The sequence below is a fragment of the Protomyctophum bolini genome (genome assembly GCF_963924005.1).
Source record: "Protomyctophum bolini genome assembly, chromosome: 3".
Classification (NCBI taxonomy): Eukaryota; Metazoa; Chordata; class Actinopteri; order Myctophiformes; family Myctophidae; genus Protomyctophum; species Protomyctophum bolini.
In genome coordinates, this window is record NC_137864.1 from 8046299 (window position 1) to 8064752 (window position 18454).

General features: G+C 42.4%; 1 protein-coding gene across 1 annotated transcript; it reads left to right on the forward strand.

The window, feature by feature from the left end:
* The first annotated feature begins 661 nt into the window (after positions 1–661).
* abcg2b (ATP-binding cassette, sub-family G (WHITE), member 2b) lies at positions 662–17329 on the forward strand. The gene is made up of 15 exons (XM_080759620.1): positions 662–843; positions 2659–2718; positions 3368–3485; positions 4065–4220; positions 5297–5454; positions 6605–6756; positions 8766–8858; positions 9777–9928; positions 10702–10853; positions 12432–12521; positions 12873–12997; positions 13298–13452; positions 14209–14298; positions 16189–16244; positions 17012–17329. Exons 1-15 carry the CDS (start codon positions 689–691, stop codon positions 17157–17159), a joined length of 1860 nt encoding a protein of 619 aa, XP_080615746.1. The 5' UTR covers positions 662–688; the 3' UTR covers positions 17160–17329.
* The last annotated feature ends 1125 nt before the right edge of the window (positions 17330–18454 follow it).

Here is an 18454-nt window from a genome sequence, read left to right on the forward strand (position 1 = left end):
CAACCACACTAAATAGCAAATATTTCAAGCTCACACCTCATGATGATGCATTGTGAGCTAGCTTAATTGTAGATCAGCTATTTTCAGTTGAAGAGGTTCAGGGAGACCCTACTAAGTAGGCCTGTATATGGTTGTTTAACAGACATTTGCACTGTGACATGTAGATCTACTATTTTCAAAAAGATTTCAGTGCATTGTTTACATTTGACATTTTTGGTATATTTAGTATTTCTACATGGAAGTACACTATACAGTCTACAATAACCTTTTCGTCTGGACACTTTGGGTTCCGTCTAGAGACTCTAGACACACTGAGGAATATTCAAAGCAGCATTGATGTCATCGGTCCATCCCAGTCAAAAATGTACAGTATTATTTTGTGGACCCGGTTTATTATGGGCCCATAATATGTAAGTGTTTTATAGTGTAAAATAAACTGGGGTTTAAGCAGGGTCACAGTGAGGAGGAGTCAGTCCAAAGGTCTCTCTCTCTCTCTCTCTCTCTCGCTCTCTCTCTCTCTCTCTCTCTCTCTCTCTCTCTCTCTCTCTCTCTCTCTCTCTCTCTCTCTCTCTCTCTCTCTCTCTCTCTGTGTGAACAGTTGTCATTGTGTTTCTTTGTGGTGTAACACGGTGTGTGTGTGTGTGTGAGTGAGTGAGTGTGTGTGTGTGTGTGTGAGTGAGTGAGGATCATGGCTAAGGACAAGCAGAGTGTACAGCATGATCCTGAAGACTGCTTCCAGGACCACGGCCCCAGAGTCACGTTCAGCAACCTGCACTACTGTGTTCACGAGGCACGGTTCTGCCGCCCGCGAGGACCGCAGAAATTCATCCTCAAAGATGTCAGGTACAGTGGGACACATACGTGCCTGTATGTGTGTGTTTGTGTACTGTGTGTGTACTGTGTGTGTACTGTGTGTGTACTGTGTGTGTGTGTGTGTGTGTGTGTGTGTGTGTGTGTGTGTGTGTGTGTGTGTGAGAGAGAGAGAGAGCCTGCAAGTGCATGTATTGTAAGCTATAGCAACGTTATCAGCAGTGGTGGAAAAAGTACTTGCGTATTTTACTTGAGATTACTTGAGATTTTTTTTTAAATTGTATTAAAAGTCTGTATTCAAAATGTACTTGAGTAAAAGTACAAAAGTATTGCTATCAAAATGTACTTAAAGTACCAAGTATAAAGTACTCATCATGCAGAATGTTCATGCTGTTTTCAAATATAAATATAATATAGATCGTCTATTTTCAAGTGGCCGAAATGTATATATAGGGCTGATCAAGTGGTCAATATTGTTTGTAATAATAATCGAAATCTACAAAATATCTTGTGATGAAAGTTTTCATATAATTGTAGTGGAGTAAAAAGTACAGTATTTGAGATTTAGAAAGCAGAAAAATTGTACAGTACATGTACACCCATGGCCATGGTCAGCTACCTGTGACATCATGCATAATAGTAGATTACATATACTGTAGAAAGCATGTGTATAGCACGCGTACATTCTCTCCTGTCATCTCTCAATGAATAGAAATTGTAATATGGCGCTTCAAACTTTAAACGTGGATATCTAATTCTGGATGTTCGTCTTCACCCCTTAGTACATTAAAATCACTTTTTTAAAGGATAATTTATGATTTAAGTCCATACAATATGGATAGCTGAATGGTGTTCAGTTGTCCAAACCGTTTGATTCAAATGATGAGTTTTGGTCTATTACAAACAACCTTCATCAGGAATCAGATACCTGATGAAGAAGGTTGCAACTCGTAATAGACCGAAACATTGTAACTCAGCCTAATAAACTACACGTGAAGCAGTGTTGTTTTCGTCGACTAAAACTAAGACGAAAAATGTTCGTCGACTACCTTTTTCCACTGACAAAAACGAATGGAAACTAAATTAAAACTAAGCTATGATGACTAAAACTAAGACTAAATATACTGACAATTTCGGCGACAAATAAAAACTAGACTAAAATGTTAGGAAGGGCCTAGTGGACAAGAGATCCACTATAAGTCATTTTACTCTTGGTTGCACTCATTACGACGGCATTTTAGTCGACTAAATCACCTGTAGATTTAGTCGACTAAAATCTTTTTAGTCGACTAAAACTAGACTAACACTAAGACATTTCCAGGTGACTAAAATGTGACTAAAACTAAATGAAGTTTCAGTCCAAAGACTATTGAAATTTGCTGCCAAAAACAACACTGACGTGAAGACAGTGTGCGGGACTTCTATTCTTCTCACTGTTCACACTGGTTGCCTGCTCCGACAAAAGGAAAGAGTGGACACGGGTATATTGTCTGATAAACATGCAGTAAAGTATATTTCAAGTTTAATAACTCATGGCCTGGGGATATATTTGTAAACACCTGCCATCGTCAAAACCCATGGAAGAATTTTTGTGCATCTCAACTTCGTATTTTTGGGTGGAAACCTCAAGTCCAAAACAGTTTTCAGGGTTAAAATTCAAAAGTAAAGCAAATGTAGCAGATCTACGATGCTTTTGTGTGAGGCTGTAGTATGATCAAGTAAGTACATTTAAATTAATTAATTTAGCCTACAGAAAAAGTTAGAATATGGAGATAAGAGGTTTCTGCCCGAATGTGTATTAGTTCCTGGTTGGTCAAGCTACAGTGTGTAATTGTCATTTTATTGCAGTGGCATTATGGGACCTGGCCTGAATGCCATCATGGGACCAACAGGAAGTGGTAAAACATCGTAAGAAACACACAGGCACACACACACGTGCACGCACACACACACACACACACACACACACACACACACACACACACACACACACACACACACACACACACACACACACGCGCGCACACAGCAGATTTTTGATACTTTTGTATGACGCTGCCGTATGTTCAAGTAGGGCATTTACAACAAAAAAAAGAAAAAGGTTGGCGTCATGATTTATGATCTTAATCTTAAGCTTGACCCAGTACGCACATGTGGTGTATCACTCACAGTGGTGGGAAAAGTATCAATTCCACAATGTAGAAATACTTCGTTACGAGTAAAAGTCTGGTATTCAGGATTTACTTTAGTAAAATACAAAAGTATTGGCATCAAAAGTACTCATTTGGCAGAATGTCCCAATTCAGGGTTTCAAAATGTATAAAAAATCTTTGCAGATCTGCAAGCTCACAATTGTACAATTGCTCTTTTCAAATAGCCAAAATAGAGAGCTTAACTGGTTTAGTAATACAAATCTAAATTCTAAAACGTATCTAGTACTTAACTAACGTTTTCAAATAGTTGTAGTGTAATGTAGTGTAGTGGCCGATGTAGAAGTAAAAGTGTTGAAATTTGTAAGCATAATTTGTCAACGAAATCAACAGTGTTTCGTCCCCAGGCTGCTGGATGTGATCGCGGGCAGGAAGGACCCCGCGGGCCTACGCCAAGGCAGTGTCCTGGTGGACGGAAAGGTCGTGACCTCCGACCTCAGGCTCACTTCTGCTTATGTGGTTCAGGTACACGCACGCACGCACGCACACGTGCATGCAGTACACACACACACACACACACACACACACACACACACACACACACAAACAAACACACACGGCAGCTCTACTTAGATTACATTTCTTTGCTGCCTGTTGGACAGAAAACTCTTATCTCCATACTCTAACTCCATACTTAATTTTTTTTTAATTTCTTCTTTTAATGAATGCCCTGTCTACTTCATCATACTCCAGCGTCACGCAAACTCATCACAAGTAGAAGATCTGCAGTTTTGAGCTTGTATAGATCTGCTATTTTGTGATACTTTTGAATTTGATTCCTGAAAAGTAACAGTTTGGACATAATGAGGTTTCCACCAGACAGGGACAATATGTGCTCTCTTAGATAAATGAACATGTGAGGATATTACTGTAGCACGCGCGCACGCACGCACGCATGCACACACGCACACTTTTATTACAGCTCAAACACACACACACAGTCACACACACACACACACACACACACACACACACACACACACTGACACACACTATTCCACAAGACATAAAGGGTTTTGTTTGGACACCCGTCTCTGTCTCCAGGACGATGTGATGATGGGCACCATGAGCGTGAGAGAGAACCTTCTGTTCAGCGCCAACCTGCGTCTCGACCCCAAGCAGCACTCCAACTCAGACAAGCGCAAACGAGTGGACGACATCATCAAAGACTTGGGCCTAACAGACTGTGAGAACACTAAGGTGTGTATACAGCATGCATAGTCACACAGCGCATACAAATGTGTGCATGAATAGTTTACATACAGTATGCATAATGGAATGCCCTGACCCACTTCTCTAGAGCATCTGCTAAATGCCTGAAGGAGTGTAGTTCTCCCCAAAAATGACTTATTTTCTATCAATTACACAGAACACACACCCCATGAAGCTTTGAATTCATGGAGATTTTCCCTCAGTCAATAATCTGATGACCGGCGGAGTCTCACGGGCCTATTTGATAGAAAATAAATACACTGTACAAGCACACATACAGTAGTATGTTCCATACAGTGACAATTAACCATCTATCTTATCTTGGTGTTGATCATCTTAAAACTATTATAGTATACGTATAACTCTGGGTGGAGAATGTGAGCATGGGTCAGACACTAGTTTCTGTGCCTGTCTGCTAGCTAGACTGTTGTATTTAAATCTTTGATACAGAGGAAAGAAAGAAGTGAGAAGGCCTCGCTAAGTGTGCTACTGTACATCCAAACAGCAAACAGGTGTGTTCCTTTTGTAACGACTATCATAGCAGCTACTGAACCACTCCAGGGTTACTAACATTCTAACATGCCTTTTGTAAAGACCAATCAAATTAATTTACGCAAGAGAATAAAAAAAATACCCTAATAGGCTAATACCCTTTTGCAAAAGACAAGCTTGGAAATTAATTAATTGTCTATATATGTTCTTGTGAGAATCTTTTTCAAAGGGCCTATACTATGAGATTATGAGTAACTATGGAGGTTGAGAACTTCTGTGAGTCAGATTAGTATTCATTATCAACCCATTTTGGGCGGGAACCCCTTTTGGTGTTAGCATTATGTTATGCTTTAGCTATTGAAAAATAGCAGATCTACAAGCTCGTAGGTCTGCTATTTTTGAAAAATCGAAGAACGACTGACATAGAAACATATAGCTTTTTCAGAAAACTGTCAGGATGTAGAAGACATTTTAAGAATCTGATCTCAGGTCAAAATGGGTTAACAATTAATTCAACGTGGTTGCGTGTGCATGTGCATGCGTGTGCGACGTGCGTGCGTGTGTGCGCGCAGATAGGAACAGAGTTTCTGCGTGGTGTGTCGGGGGGAGAGAGGAAGAGGTGCAGTATTGGGATGGAGCTCATCACTGCCCCCTCCCTGCTGTTCCTGGACGAACCCACCACGGGACTGGACTCCAACACGGCTAACTGCATCATCAGCCTCCTGCGCAGGTAAACACTGCCATGTGCATTTTCATTGATTGATTGAATACTTTATTAGTCAGAAATATGAACAGCAAGTATAAGACATTAAAGCTACAAGGACAACACAAAAAAAAGTCTTGGGGACTTTGTGGTCCTACACAGTATGTATTCAATACATCAACATACAATGCCATCAACAATTACAAACACTGTAATGTACAAGAGAAATGGGACAATTAAATTCACCTCCCTTTTTGGTCTCTGATAGATGCTTTTTCTGGCCAATTTTGAAAAAGAAACAGTGTTAAGCCCTACACACACCGTCTGGGAACGCCGCACGTCAAAACAGCCGCCTCCGTTATTTTCAATGAACCTATCCCACACCGGCAGCGTCCAACACGCGTTCAGGCCTGTCGCTCCGATACGCCACCGTTCTATTTTCCGTGCCGCGCACCCGGTGTGTGCTGGGCTTTACACATCCTTTAACACTCGCATGACAGAAGTAAGAGATGGTATATGTAGCTTTTAATTCATATTTAGAAAATGTTTCAGATGTAAAAAGCAAATCTGAACACTCGTTACTCATTAATATGTCAATGATATAATACAGTTATGGCCTAATAAAAACAGCTTAAAATAAAAATAAATCTGAGATGATTTAAATCTAATATTTAGGAAAAGTCAGGGAACCTTCTGAAAGCGTCATGGGCAAAGATAATCAACTTCAAAATAAAAAAAAAAATGCTCAAAAAGACCTCAGTGATGCGAGTGTATGGATGGTGTCAGGTCATTCCACATTTGATACAAGGTCATGGTCGCTGTGTGGGTGTCACTCACTTTGGACATGAAGCATTGAAACATGTGTTTGTGATTTCTGTAAAAAACATGCACATGCCCCATTGTTTCTGTATGTGGCTGTGGCTCAGGAGGTATAGAGCATGAGGTCTTCCAATGATCCATGGGTCGGCGGTTAGAATCCCGGCTCCTCCTGTCCACATGTCGAAGTGTCCTTGGGCAAGACACTGAACCCCAAATTGCTCCCGATGTGCTGGTTGGTACCTTGCACATGGCTTCCGCCGCAATCGGTGTATGAATGTGTGTGTGAATGGGTGAATGTAATGCACAATCTATGTAAAGCGCCAGCGCTAACCCTAACCCTAACCCTAACCCTACGTAGGCTGTCTAGGCAGGGTAAGACCGTCATCCTCTCCATCCACCAGCCACGATACTCCATCTTCAAACAGTTCGATCACCTGACGCTGATGCACAAAGGAGAGACGGTGTATGCAGGAGCCGCGGACAATGCCCTGGAATATTTCACACAGCTCGGTACGTATGAAAGTATTCACATAATAACTTAGCAACATGAGGGACCAATTTAACCTATACATAAAACCTAAACATATACACAATTTGAAAATAGATGATATAGCTTAATACAAGAAAAAAAACATCTTCAAAACAAATATGTGGGAGTCTGCGGCAAAATACAGTTTGAGATCCACTGGATGTAATTGCAGACCTGTTGTTGCTGCTCTCTCGTGTTGCTGAACGCCACTTGTCCCTTTCAGAAGTTATAGCTGCTGACCATGCAACAGCCCAGAGTCTCATTCATTATGGGAATCAAGCAGACAAATCACTCCACCCGCTAAGAACAGACATACACGCACCACCACCCACTGAAAGATCTATCACTCGATCTGTCTTGAGCTTCCGTGTGTTGAGACAAATGAAGTCTCCACTCCTGGTGGTGTCCTTCCTAAGAGTAAGACATGGGGCTGATTCTACGAACTGTTTTGCAAGCAGTGGTGCTTTGGGGGTGTCAAGCACCCCCAAAATGATATGTATTTGGTCGCGGACTCCCCGTCTCAAAATATTTTGTTCCAGGGACAAATGTTTGCTTTAAAAATCCAAAGATTTGCACAAATCTTTCAAAAACAAAAGATCTCTAAAAAAGCTTGTATGTCTGCTATTTTTGAATAGCCAGGAGTATGAAATTATGGTTAATGCGGTTAAAATCGGTGTCGGGAACTTCCCCCTAACTCACAAGGTGTAGAAAACTAGCTTTGCACTCTCTGTCTCACAGGGTGAAAAGTTCTACTACTGTGAGGTTGCTCTGCTGACCACTTTTTGCCACCAGTGCATCCTTGTTGAAACAACGGTATCTGACAGTATCCTATTAAAACCTCCCGGATTTTGTTCATGACTAATGCAGGCATTCTTGACAAAATGCTTTAGCTATTATACATCGTACGCACGGTGCCACCCGGCCTGGTCTCTTATTATTCATATGGCCACAACTTTTAACAGATAATAAAACAAACGCTCAAAATAGAACAAGACTTTTCTGGCTACTCCATTATTCATGACGTTTCGGGGCCTGCTTTGAAACACTCTGTTTCTCAGAGTGAGTGCTCTGTCTGGGACATAAAGCAGGACACTCAGTTAAAAGCATTGGGGGGTCCAGGGTCAGGAGGATGGGGGGGGGGACACACACCATCTCGTTCACAAGATAAAACTAGGAGCTTTTAACTGCAGCAAACTGTAAGACACCGTCTCATACCGTATGTCTAAAATTGTTACTTTTCAGGATTCAAAAAAAGAATCACACCCGTGTGAACTGAGTGGTGCAACTCCCCCCCCCCCCCACCACCACCTCTCTCTCTCTCTCTCTCTCTCTCTCTCTCTCTCTCTCATATTAGCAGGCAACACAGCAGCACTATTCCTCTCTGTTTATGGCGCCCCCTACTGGTACGAATAAGTCATATACTCGTGCTCATGGCCACATAGGTAGTACTAGTAACATAGGCACGGACATTGCTGGTTGTAGGAGTGGTTGCACCACTCAAAAATGGCAAAGGTAGCATTTGGAGCTTGTGGATCTGCTACTCTTGAGGCTTTTTTGTGTGTGATTTAGTATGATCAAGAAGGGCGTTAATTTAGGAAAGAAAATAAAAATAAAAATAAACCCTGTACTGTACTGTACTGTACTGTACTGTACTGTACTGTACTGTACTGTACTGTACTGTACTGTACTGTACTGTACTGTACTGTACTGTACTGATGGTCAAGATTAAATGGTAAAGATGTCAGCACTTGGGTAGAAGAGGAAAGTTATAGTGCCGCTTTAAGCATGTCTGTTTAGCAAATTCCCAAACTTGCGCAGAAGGAGGAGAGGACACACAAACCTTTTATGCACACCAAGGCCCGCCTCCGCTCTGTCATGATTGGAGGAAGGCCCCTCTCTATCCTGATTGGGTGAATAATTGGGCACTCGTCGTGTGTGTGTGTGTGTGTGTGTGTGTGTGTGTGTGTGTGTGTGTGTGTGTGTGTTACAGGATATCAAATTGAGTCATTTGACAACCCTGCAGATTTTTTCTTGGACATCACAAATGGAGAGGCCAAGTCCACACAAGTATCCCTCTCTGCAGGTACACACACACACACACACACACACACACACACACACACACACACAGAGTACACGCGTGCGCGCAATGTCCCCATGGCACATATAAGATTACAGGTCATCTCACAGTTAATGACAGTCATAAAACAGATTGCGTGCAATCTGCAAGAAGCACTGTGGCAATATTTCAAGTCAACACTGAAACTGTCATGGAATTTTGCATGTGATGATATTATTATGTCTACAGTTTGTTCAAACTATACTGTATCTCATAACTGTTAAAAAAAGAGAGGAGGTCACACAACTCTTCTTCAAACTAGCTTATAACAAGCACCAATTAATTATCTTAAGTACTGTACTGTACTGTACTGTACTGTACTGTACTGTACTGTACTGTACTGTACTGTACTGTACTGTACTGTACTGTACTGTGTTCCCAGATATTAGATATATAGCTATGAAAATGAAATACAAGCAAATGTTTACTTTAGATGTGTGTCATCTGACTACAATTGCAATTTCTAAACGTCAGACAAAGTGCAATCAAATTGATAACCTAGATGATATCATCTCTGTCGGGTGGAAACTATTACTTTTCAGGATTCAACTTTAAAAATTGCAAAAGTAGCTGATCTATAAGCTCAAAACACATCGCTTCGTTCTGCACTTTGAGCTTGTAAATCTGCAACGTTTGATGTTTTTGTGTGACGTGGTAAGTATAGGGCCCCTCATTTATGAAAGCACAAAAAGAGCCAAAACCCTCTGTATTTCCTTCTTGTCTTCCTAGACAAAACAGGAAAGGGCGCACACCAGTGTTGGTGAGGTGCTGGCCTAAGGCCACACGTAGCCACGATGCTGTATATTTATTATTATCCAACGTTTCGACCTAGGAGGTCTTCCTCATTTTTTCATTTTTCCTTCTTGTCTTCCTACCCATCAGTGGAGGAGAAGAACCCGCTGGCTCTGGCGTACCGCCAGTCCGCCATGCACCAGACCGTGAGCCAGGAGCTGGACCATGTGACACGCTCCGTGGGGGAGGGGCTCAAACATGACGGAGAGAAGGCCGACTACGTCACCTCCTTCTGGTATCAGGTCAGCTCACTGTCTGATGAGGCACAGCATGGAGTCCCGTCATTCAAGAACCAATGCATATATCGTTGCTTTTGGACAGAAACCTCTTGTCTCATATTTTAACTTAATAAATTAACGCCCTACTAGATCATACTACAGCATCACATAAAAGTATTAAAAGTAGCTCAACGCTCAAACGAAATTGGTTAAATATTTATATGACACCCACTGACGGAAGTATAACCACTTACACTCTCAGTGTCATAGATTGTTTTTTGCATGACACATCTGTACGATGAAAAAAAAAAGAAGCAATACAAAGTTTAAATATCCATTCATGAATGCAAAATGTCCCAGACTGAGAGAAAGGTGTGATATTACTGAAGCGAGCCTGGCTCTCACATCGGGGGCGTGCTGCTGTTGCCTCTTTATTATTATTATTATTATTCAAGTATTTTCTGTTGAAGTTTGCACATAAGACAGACAGGACAGACAACAGATACATGACAACAATTACAGAACAGATACAGAACAAAACAACAACACCAGTACTCAACATTCATGTATAGAGTGTAAAAGTCCACAAATTGTATATTAATGAAATAAACTATAAATGAAATAAAATACAGCTGTCGCCTCTTTTACAGTACATGAGCACTGTGTTTACAGCTGTAATCTGAGGTCATTCTCCATCTTTCATTCTCTGTGTGTGTGTGTGTGTGTGTGTGTGTGTGTGTGCGTGCGTGCGTGCGTGCGTGCGTGCGTGCGTGCGTGTGTGTGTGTGCGTGCGTCAGATGCGTGTGGTGTGTGGACGCACAGTGCTGAACTTCCTGAGGAACCCCCAGACCTCCTACGCCCAGATGGGTCTCAACATCTTCTTTGCTCTGCTGGTGGGACTGATTTATTTCCGGATGAACTTAATGCTTCCAGAGGCCATACAGAACAGGTAGAGTGAGTTACAAGAGTTCTCTGTTATCTCCACCAGGACGAAGGCTATATAGGGCGGGGTGTTTGCCCAAACAATGGGCCAGAACCAGGCGGCCATCAATATGTCCATACAGACAAATGTGTCCGTGGCCAATTTGAGATTTTCTTTTTTACACACCATCTTATTTTGATCACAAGACCTACTTGACCTACCTGAATTCCAAGTCTCCATGTTTTCTTCAGAATATGAACCTTATATTTACTACGTCCAGCTACTAGTGGTTTTCAAATGTTTTATTTGCAAGGACCCCCTTAACTCTGAGAGTGTACAAATGGAACCACGGGTCCATTTGGTTCCATTTGAACACTCTGTATGGTAGAGTATGTTAATACAATAATAACGTATACAATTTAGGTGGTTGTATTTGGTCTCACTGCTCTTCTATTGAGACGTTTAGATCCTGTGTCTATAGGTGAGCCATGACCTTTGACACAATCCTGTTTTGTGACACTTTAGTGTGATCAAGTAGGGTGTTAATTAATGAAAAAATCGTGTGAAGTGAGGGGCGCTCTTATCATCATACATCATCTCATTCCGGCCAATCGCAATTAAATTTGCGTCTTCACTTTTCTGTCTTCACTTTTCTGTCCTCACTTTTTATCCTCAATACGTACTTTGCTCAGCCAATCAAATCATCGCTGTGGGCTGCTCAGCCAATCGAATCATCGCTATGAGTTACACAAACACAAAGATGGGTAGAGGAGGGGCTAGCGCCCCTCAAACATATGGAGATAAGAGGTGTTTGCAACAAAATTGATGCCTTCTAATTCGTAACAGTTTTCTGAAAAACATACATACTAAAATGAATAATGACACAGATTAGGGGTGCAGGATTATGAAATTTTGACCGATATCCGATGTCCGATTATTTTTAGGGTCATATCTGCCGATACCAATTCTGACCGATTCCGATATTATACAGAGGACCACAATGGAAACAAGTCTAGGCCCTATACTTGGCCCAAAGCCTGTTAATAAAGTATTCAATCAATAAATATACTCTTTTTCCAAGTGTCTGTTTAACAGAATAGATTCTGTTATCACTAGTACTGAATGAGATGAGTACACAAATGAAATGCAGAAAAATGTAACGTTTATTTTTACTTCATATTTTACGACTTTGGCCTTTGTTCTAGACTAGAGGTACTAGACACTTGATTTATATTTAACTCATTGAATGATTTTTTTTTACATTTTTAATTTTTGTTTTGCTGGTGTCCCCACTAACAGCTGACACTCGTAAAGACGGTGACGGTCACATTATTATTGCGTCATCAATATTGGTGAAAATAATCTGGATTATTTTGAGACCGCTCTGATACCGATTTGGCATTTATATGGCCGATTCCAATACGCTACCGATCATATCGTGCATCTCTAACACAGATGCTTTCCAGGTATAATGGGTTTACTAGAGCAAAGGTGTGAGAAGAAGAATGTTCATCAATGGAGATAATCACACGCAGATAATGCTATCTGTGTGTGTGTGTGTGTGTGTGTGTGTGTGTGTGTGTGTGTGTGTGTGTCTCTCTGCAGGACTGGTGCATTCTTCTTCCTTATCATCAACATGGTGTTTGGGAACCTCTCTGCTGTTGAACTCTTTATCAACGAGAGGGCCATTTTCATGTGAGGTCGTGAGAGAGATAGACTGTGTGTGTGTGTGTGTGTGTGTGTGTGTGTGTGTGTGTGTGTGTGTGCGTGCGTGCGTGCGTGCGTGCGTGCGTGCGTGCGTGCGTGCGTGCGTGCGTGCGTGCGTGCGTGCGTGCGTGCGCGTGCGCGTGCATGCGCGTGCGTGCGTGTGTGTTGGTATTACGTGTATGTGTGATATTAATGATTAATATTGTTTGAGACCAAAATAATCTTCACTATTCTGTACATAAGGTATGAGCTATACAGTTTGACTAACATGTAAAGACTATAACATGTAAATATTGTGTGTGCATGTGTGTGCGTGCGTGAATTTGTGTGTGTGTCCAGCCACGAGAACTCCAGTGGGTATTACCGCACCTCGGTCTACTTCCTGTCCAAGATCTTTGCTGATCTGTTCCCAAACCGCATCGTTCCCATCTTCATCTTCTCAGCCATCGCCTACTATATGATGGGTACTGTCACACACACACACACACATGCACACACACACACACACACACACACACACACACACACACACAGCATGTACACACACGTACATATAACATGTATATAGTCTTCATCCTCGACAAGGGTCGACTATTGTCCACCGCCGTGGAGTCAAGGGGTTCAAATCCACTGTGGTACGAACACAATGTCCAGAACTCCAGGCAAAGGACGTTGGGTGCGTGCGTGCGTGCGTACATGCGTTGGGGGGGGAGATGGTCTTTGTTTGCTAGCGTTCTCACTCTTGACTCCACCCGCACCACCAGGTCTGAAGCCAGTGTTCAGTGCCTTCCTGTGCTTTGCGTTGACCATGAGTCTGGTCAGCCTGGCCGGGGTCAGCCTGGCCTTCCTGGTCTCCGCTAGCGTCTCCTCCTTCGCCATGGCCAACATCCTCGTCGCTCTGCCCTTCGTCTTCATGATGGTGAGACTTTAACATCATGGTCATAATCCTTTGACTTGTTCTTCAATTACGGTTCCGTTTTACACAGTTTAACCCATTAAAACCGGGAACGCATCTTTGTCTTTTTATATTGTAACCAATGTAACGATTATTTTATACTTTGGAATGGATATTAAAAGATATGAGCTTAGATCTGCTATTTGTGGAAAAACATGACAAACTGTGCTCTCTTCTTTGAATATGTTTAAAAATATATAAAGCTCTTTCAGAAAACTGTTGAAGAAACAGCTTCATGTTTTAATAGGTTCATACAATGTTCCTACCTTTGTGAGATTCATTTTTGTAATTGTAACCATCCCTTTATCATCAGCTGTAACTGTCAGAAATAGCCATTATTTAGCCAGTTAGCTACTGTACCTGGCCCACAAACAAATTACAATCTTTTCAAACTGTATGTCCAAATGCAAATGGAGAGCTGGTCGTATAGTATCTTATCACAGATTACCCTCCCCACCTTCACTTGTTTATTTATTATTAATAGCTCCGCTGGTTTTCAATTTGTTTTAAGCCTAGCCACTCTAAAGTGGCATAAAAAGCTACCCAGATGTTGACAGGTTTTTCACATCATGCTGTAGCCTGCTAAAAACATCTGGACACAAACAGTGTGTCACGACTGTTACGTCGTACAGACGTACTGTATTAGCAGTATTCTGTCCAGTTTGGTCTCACTGCCTCTATACATCCTGCTTGACCTGCCATATCTTCCCTTTCCTTAAGGTATTTGGCGGGTTCCTGGTCAATCTGAACTCCATGCTGAACTGGCTGTCGTGGCTGCAGTGGATCAGCATATTCAAATATGGACTGGATGTAAGACTTGTGATGCTGTGGTGTGTACTGGGTAGCGAATGAGAGGCTATCTAGGCCCTTTTTCCTCCATGGGTGGGCGGGACTTTCGGCCCCAGACCGCGACGGACAGTGGCACGCCGTCTCAAGCGAACTTGAGCCACGAGAGACGCCACCGAGCGAGCTAAAGCGAGCGAGTTGCCACGTCGAACGTTGCAAAGTTCACTGCAGCCGACTCGGCGCCGTTCGAGGTGCAAGCCGATAGGCACAGAATATTAAATCCCCCCCACAATGAACACAGCGGAGGGCTCCCTACCGCGTATATCTATTCTACGTCCCAGCATAGACATGGTAACGCCCCGCCTGCCTCTGATTGGCCTACCGACACTGCCGGCCTTACCAGGGTTTCCTCCGAGGTGGAAGATACATGCCGCAAGGTTACTCCTTGGTGGGAAATAAATAAATTACATACAAGTGCGATATAATACAAGACTCGAGAATGACAGCTTGGCACTTTTATTTTTGTAGAAGAGGCAAACTAATATTGTTTATGCCGTTGGCCTGTTTATTTGTATACATGTGTATACTTGAAACATTATTGTAGTGTAAAAGGTTCTTGTAAAATGTGACTCTCTTTTCCCCTGATCTTTATCTTTTTTAGTATAATAGTATTTAGTTTAACACTTTAATTTAGAACACAGCCAAATCCAACCATATAGTACATTCAATCAAAGCAAACGGAACAAGTTTAGTTTAGTTATTACGTAGTTTGCCTCTTCTACAGAAATGAAAGTTACAAGTTACTGTCGCACGTGCCAATAAAGCTGCCATTTCTCTTGTACTTGTATTATTTCCCACCTCGCGTATCGGAGGACAGTCTGGTGAGACCATGGGGGCTAGATGGGCAGTGTCGGTAGGGTCGGTAGGCCAATCAGAGGCAGGCGGGGCGTAGAATAGATATACAGTACGCCTCCCTACCCCACTGTTGGCCCGTTTCACCCAATCACAAGTCGCTGCGCTCCCTCCCAACCCCTCCCACCTGGGGAGGAAAAGGTAGGTCACGAGAGGGGTGGTGGAGTGCTGTAATTCACTCTTAAATGTCCACCACCACCTCCACCGCACAGACGTCGGCAGCGTTTGGAAAGCGTATGTTGCCGAAAATCTGTATTGATAGACTGATAGACTTTGAGCTCTTGACATAGGGATTGCTAGACTACACGACACAGAGTAGACAGCAGGTTTGTTAGAAATTAATTCGTTTGAACTAAAACAAACAACAATCTTTGTTAATATTTCGTCGCTGACGCTGACAAATACCCCATTACAATAAAAAAATTACACTAAAAGATGATTAAAAACTAAACTAAAACTAAGGATTTTAAACAACATAAAAACTTAACTCAGGTAGAAAACTTTAAAACTTCAAAAACAAATCAAAACTAAACTGAAATCGTAGAATGAAGATTTTTAAACTTTGGGGTAGGCAAGCAGCCATATACCTTTGGATGGCTGGTGGTAGGGAATTCCACATTTTGGTTTCATGTTTGAATACTTTGTACCGAGTATGGGCTTCTGGGGGGAACGAGATCAGTGGAGCTCCATCTGGTGTTGTTCCCTCTTCTCCCTCTTTTCAGACTCTGTCTGACAGTACAGCACATGGCCACTAGGTCCCTTGAGCGTCTTGAAGAGCAGCCGGCGGCCAGGCCCATTGCAAGTTGCTGTATAGTGTATATACCCTTGAGGATTGTTTGAAATGAGCTAGCTTTAGAGCTAAGAAAATGTAAAGTTGAGAAGGACTGTTACAGTACATCGTGTGTGCGTGCGTGCGACCCGTGCGTGCGTGCGTGCACGCATGCATAGCGGGTTCATCAGGACGATGTTTTATTTTCAACATCACCTCTCTTCTGTTCTCAGGCCGTGTTCATCAATGAGTTTACAGGCCAGAAGTTCTATAGCAGCAACACCTCTTTGTGAGTAACCTACAGTACAGTACACCCCCGCACGCACACACACACACACACACACACACACACACACACACACACACACACACACACACACACACACAATAATGAAGTCTGTGTGTTTGACTCGGGTTTGACTGGATTGCTGAATTTTGTAGTCAAGGAAGGAAGTGTGACCACATTTTCATGACAGGTTTTTGGTCAGAAACATGGCACCGACAGAGCCCATAGTCCCTCCACATGCCAGAATTGTACCTCTCAGTCCCGGCATAGTATAGTTCCGGAGTGGTTCCAACGGATTGTGTGGCCCTATGTCTTTCCCTAGTATGGGTCTGATCGAAGGTAGCTACTGGGACGTAAGTCAGGACTTGATCAACCCGGCTGGGTTGCCTGAGTGAGGGGTATGATGTTCGCGAGACCCGAAACCCCGATGACCTTGGGATACATCACTGAGGATATACGTCCCAGTTGCATCCATGCGATGTATTTTCGTTCTTTTTATGTATAAAAACCCCAGGAAAGTGTGTCTTAAAAATAAGCCCTTTAAGGCTAAATGGATACCACAAAAAAACGTCCCAGGGACTTGTTTACCTTGTGGTCTCTTCCTGATGGATTTCTTTTCAGGCCCGATTTTAAAAGAGGCCGGTGTCACACACATCCTTTAATGGACTGCGTCAGGGCATTCCAACATTTTGGTGGCAGAGAACCACTGCCATTGATTGACCGTTGCACCCTTGACCCCTTGCATACCTTTGTGTGTCCTTGCCCCGCAGCATTACAGGGGAGATGTTTCTACAGTCAATGGGGATAGACTACTCTAGCTGGGGGTTCTGGCAGAACCACGTGGCTCTCTCTGGCATCATAGCGGTCTGCATGGTGCTGGCCTACGTTCAGCTGCGACGAGTCAACCGCTGGAAATGATGCAGCCCCTCTCTCTCTGTTCCTCTGTCTCTCTGTCTGTCTTTGTCTCTCTGTTCCTCTCTGTCAAGAGTTCAAAGCGGTTCAGTCTATCAATACTATAAACAACCTGCACATTATGAAAATAATCACACACAAACCAAATTCATACTACAGTCGTTTGGAGGGTAAAAGCGGAGACACGTGTTTAGAAGTCTGTGAAGAAATGTTTTTCCATGATTTTTGTACAAAATAAATATTTATCTCTGATGTACAGTATGAGTATCATTGAATATTTTATTTATGTATGATACAATAAACACCACACACCCTTGGTATACAGAATCTCACTATCTCTCTCTCTCACACACACACACACACACACGAGCACGTGTTGTAGCACTTAAAGACTGCATAAGCTGCCATTGAGCACGTTTGGCATGTACACGAGAGAATGTTCAACACACACAGACACACGTAAACATCTTATTTACAAAGCTGCTTACACACGAGAGATCACACATCATCATCTGTTTCACTCTCAAAATGATCACACAGATTTACAGAAAATGTAATAAATACATAGCGGACATATTTTCTTAATAGTCAGGAATGGAATTCTAATTGTCTGAAATTGGCTAATTGCCTAATAATCAGAATGTTCATTGAAGATTTTTTTTATTTGTGAATCTTCCGGCACAGCGCAAACACAGATATATAAATCGCATTTCGTTTTTCATGCCAAGTGCCATTTAGGCTACAATATTTGCATTTGACCAGTTCGATGGTCCCTATACCTGTCCCTACCTGTCCCTATATGCGGAAAGTATTTTTTAAATCATGACAGCAGAGGAGAAACTACAGAGAAGAATAAATCGATTAGTTTAAAGGAAAAATCCAGACCAAATCACTTACCCTGAATCAGCCTATAATCCTGTCCCAACATACATGTTGGCCTTGAATTGTTTCATAGATGCCGCCTGTTCTCCATTTCCGCCACCCCTCCCAGAGGCTCCCACAGTAAAATGCAGCTAGAATGGTAGAAAGCTAGTTGTCTTCATTCTAATGTAGGTCTTTTAGTAGTGTAGTGTATTTCAATTGAACCCCCCCATCACTCCCTGGCACGTCCCGGACATTGAAAGCCTGTGTACAACGCATTCCAATCAGCGATCTGAGAGTCTGAGAGTGTACAAAATACAAATGGAATCATACAGTGTCTTAGTTCATTAAAAATACAGCCATGTACAAACGAAAGCACCGTGAATATCACAGAGACAGTACACATGAGTTACCATTAACTGAAAAACTAGAGTTGCCAT